Here is a 3,649-nt window from a genome sequence, read left to right as displayed (position 1 = left end):
CCCCGGGCCCGTCCTGCCTTTTCCCGACCCAGGAGGCCTCGGGGAAAAAGGCTTTTTCCTTTAAAACCCGGGAGGCCTCCGCGGGTGACCGGGACCCGTCCCAAAAAAACCACCGGGGACCTTTCCCCGGGTTCCCCGCGCAGCCGGGACTCGCCGACCTTGGGGCCCCCCGGAAGCCCCGATTTGGGCCTTTTTTTTGGGCGGGGACGGCCCGAAACTCGGCCATCACGCCCCCCCCGGAACCGTGAGGTTTTGTCCCCGCAGGGGGCCAAAAAAAAAGGGCAAAGGGGAAAGGGGGGGGGGTTACCCCAGTTCCAGGTTCCCCCCGGGAAAAATTAAAGGGCCCCCAAGGGGGTTTTTTGGGGTTTCGACCCAAAAGGTAAAAAAAAGGGGGGGGCCGCAAAACACAGAAGAATAAACCCCAACAAAAAGGGAAATTTTTGGGTTCTAAAACCGAAAAACTTTTTTTAAAAAACAAAACCCCCCCAAAAAGGGGCGTTTTAAAAAAAGGGAAGGGGGACCCTAAAACCCGCGCGACGGGGAAATTTCCCGCCACCACCTTTTTCCGAGGGGCTTTGGGGCACCGGTACTCTTCGCCCCGACATCGAAAAAAAAAACCCCCCCCCCTCCTGAGGACTGCCGCCCCAAAAAATTTTTTTGGGGCCACAACAAACGACGAGATGGGAAGTAGAGCTCCCAAGGGTGCCCCGGCGGCGGTGCCCGTTTTGGCCACCGTCGCAAAAACTTTGGGGGGCGGGGACCATTTCCCATTCCCGTTTTCGGCGAGCCAGTTCACAGGCCCCGGCCCGGGGAAACCTCGACGTTGTAAACCCCACGGGCTGCGAAACCCTGGGGCCGGGGAAACCCCCCCTGAGGGGGCCCCAAACCACCGGGGAAGGGCCCCCACCGGCCAAAGGGCCCAACCCCGGGGGGGGAAGGGGGCCAAACCTTGGGGGGCCTTGCTGGCGTCCTCAGGATGCCGGGTTTTCCTTCCAATACCCCCCCCCCCAAAAAAATTTCCCGAAACGCTCCCTCCGAAACGCACCCCCCCAGGGGCTGGCTCGCGCCTGTTTGTCATTTGGGGGAAGATCCTAATCCCCCACCCGGGTTTAGCAAATGATTGGGACCTCCACTGCCGGGCCCGATGCCGACTTGGGGAACAGCTTTTGGGTCGTTGCCGCTGCTCAGGCAATACGCGTAATCGCGGGGTCGCACCGCAACGATCACCGAGTTGCAGCTCCCGGTTTTGCTGATGCTTCCGAACGAGGATCCGCCCGTATCTACCCTCCCCACCACTAAAGAGGAAAACCCTAATTAAACCTCTGGGAATCCAAGGTCGCACCCGTCAACAGGTTTTTGTTGCCGCGACTTGGGTTTTTGGGGCGCAGCCTACCACCCCCTCACGCTTGCCGCGACTTCTCGCTTGGGAACTCTCCCGTAAAATCTTTGGTCCGATTCCCAGGTCACCTTCATTGGATCCAGGGGCACGCCACTCGCTGGAAAACTTTTGTCGGCCCCCCCGGGGGGCTCATATCCAACACGCTCCCGGACGCCCTGGGGACCGTAGCCGGGGAAAAAAATCCGCAGCCCGCGCATCGAGGAATTACCCTTGGGGAATTTCAACCACGCTTAGGTGGGCGGGGCCCACCGGGGTTTGGGACTGGACAACGCATGGGCCCCCTCAAGGTCCACACGCAGAGGATGACCCTTTCCCGAACGCGCACCACCAGCCTGATGACCAGGGGTTTTCCCTCTCGTCGAACCGGCACCTTCTTCGGGCCCGCCTTTTACGCGTACGCGTTTTCGGCTTTGGGGCGTCGATGGCTACGTGCGACCGGGGTCCCCTGGTTGCCACTCCCCCGACAGCGGGGCCCGCCCTACTCCTGGGTTCGATAGTACGCGCTCCACTTCCCCAGATAGCTGCTGCCCTCCAGGGCCTCCGGCCCACCCACGCAGTTCACTGATCAAGCTGAATCCGTTCATCGACGACCAAGGTGTACTGCGCGTTGGAGGACGTCTCAAACACGCACTGCTGCCCTACGACGAGAAGCACCCGGTGATCATACCGCCGGCCTCCTGGATGACGCGACTGCTGATCGAGTCCTGCCATCGTCGCTCTCTGCACGGCGGCGTCCAGATGACACTCGGTCTGCTTCGCCTTCGGTTCTGGGTACCACGCGGAAGGACCGTCGTCAAGCAGCAACTGCATCGGTGCGTCACTTGCACTCGCTGGCGCGCTGCCACGCCACAGCCTCCAATGGGCCACCTTCCTCGGGACCGAGTGACGCCAACTCGACCTTTCTTGAGCGCTGGACTGGACTACGCGGGACCAATTTCCATCCGGACCAGCAAGGGACGCGGACACCGCTCACAGAAAGGATACATCGCGGTCTTCGTCTGCTTTTGGTCGAAGGCCATCCACCTCGAGGTCGTCTCGGATTACAGCTCCGAGGCCTTCATCGCCGCCTTACGCCGCTTCGTCTCTCGCAGAGGACTGTGTACGGACGTCTACAGCGACTGCGGCACAACATTCGTTGGCGCCGATCGCACCCTGCGGGAGCTCTTCAAGGCGTCGACCTCCGAGGGCCTTCACATCGCCCGCGCCGCCAACACTCAAGGGATCCGCTGGCATTTTAATCCGCCAGCGGCCCCTCACTTCGGTGGTCTTTGGGAGGCTGCCGTGAAATCCACGAAATTTCACCTCCGCCGAGTAATCGGCGACACCACGCTCACTTTTGAGGAGCTTAACACACTCCTCACACAAATCGAGGCGTGTCTTAATTCTCGTCCGTTGCAGGCTCTGTCAGACGATCCAGACGACACTTCAGCACTCACTCCAGGGCACTTCATCATCGGCGCGCCTCTATTAGCTATACCTGAGCCGTCACGGATCGGACAATCATCATCCACGCTGTCACGCTGGCATCACCTGCAGCTGATGCGAGACCATTTTTGGCAGCGGTGGTCGGCTGAGTACGTGCACGGGCTCAACCCCCGCACCAAATGGGTCAAGGCCGAGGCCGCACCTCACGTCGGGGACCTTTGCATCATCCGCTCGGAGCTCACCCCTCCGACTCGATGGCCTCTTGCAAGGATCACGAGACTGCATCCCGGGGACGACGGTGTCGTCCGCGTGGTCTCAGTACGCACCGCCACATCCGAATTCGTACGCCCGATCGTTAAATTGGTCATGCTCCCGGGCGCGGATCGTATTCCGGACACGAATAACGCGGACACGCCGTCCGCCGGCACGTAACGCATCACTCATCAACGTTCGACACTCATTCACGAGATTTATCACATCATGCACTGTATCATTTGTCACACCTCATTCTCATCATGCACCACCGCACTTGCAATTGTTCCATAATCACCACACTGCACTACACGTTCGTCATTTCACATCAAACACACACTCGTTACTGTCTCAGCTGATCATCACATTCCACGCGATCACCACGTGTTTCCGCGGCTCAGCTGATCGATTCAAATTACACGCGATCATCACGTGAATTTCTCCGCGCCTGCGCGTCTACCCCACCATCGATCAATATCGACTTGCGATTCCGCGACCGAAATACCATAAACATGTTGTCACTGCGCGACAAGGCGGGCGGGAATGTTTGAAACGCATAATAGAAACTACATG

The 3,649-nt window shown here is 59.5% G+C and overlaps 1 protein-coding gene across 1 annotated transcript; it reads left to right on the top strand.

Annotated features, from left to right (window-relative positions):
• Nucleotides 1-2,257: 2,257 nt before the first annotated feature.
• LOC146721992 (uncharacterized) lies at nucleotides 2,258-3,256 on the top strand. Its single transcript, XM_085485685.1, has one exon. The coding sequence runs from the start codon at nucleotides 2,258-2,260 to the stop codon at nucleotides 3,254-3,256; it is 999 nt and encodes a 332-aa protein (XP_085341811.1).
• Nucleotides 3,257-3,649: the final 393 nt, after the last annotated feature.

Source organism: Nylanderia fulva, unplaced genomic scaffold, assembly GCF_048542155.1.
Source record: "Nylanderia fulva isolate GAGA-0341 unplaced genomic scaffold, ASM4854215v1 Scaffold388, whole genome shotgun sequence".
In the NCBI taxonomy this organism is placed as follows: domain Eukaryota; kingdom Metazoa; phylum Arthropoda; class Insecta; order Hymenoptera; family Formicidae; genus Nylanderia; species Nylanderia fulva.
This window is presented reverse-complemented; position numbering and strand designations above follow the sequence as displayed.

Coding starts and splice junctions, on each gene's coding strand:
- LOC146721992 (XM_085485685.1), top strand. CDS start 2,258: ATGGGCCACCTTCCTCGGGACCGAGTGACGCCAACTCGACCTTTCTTG.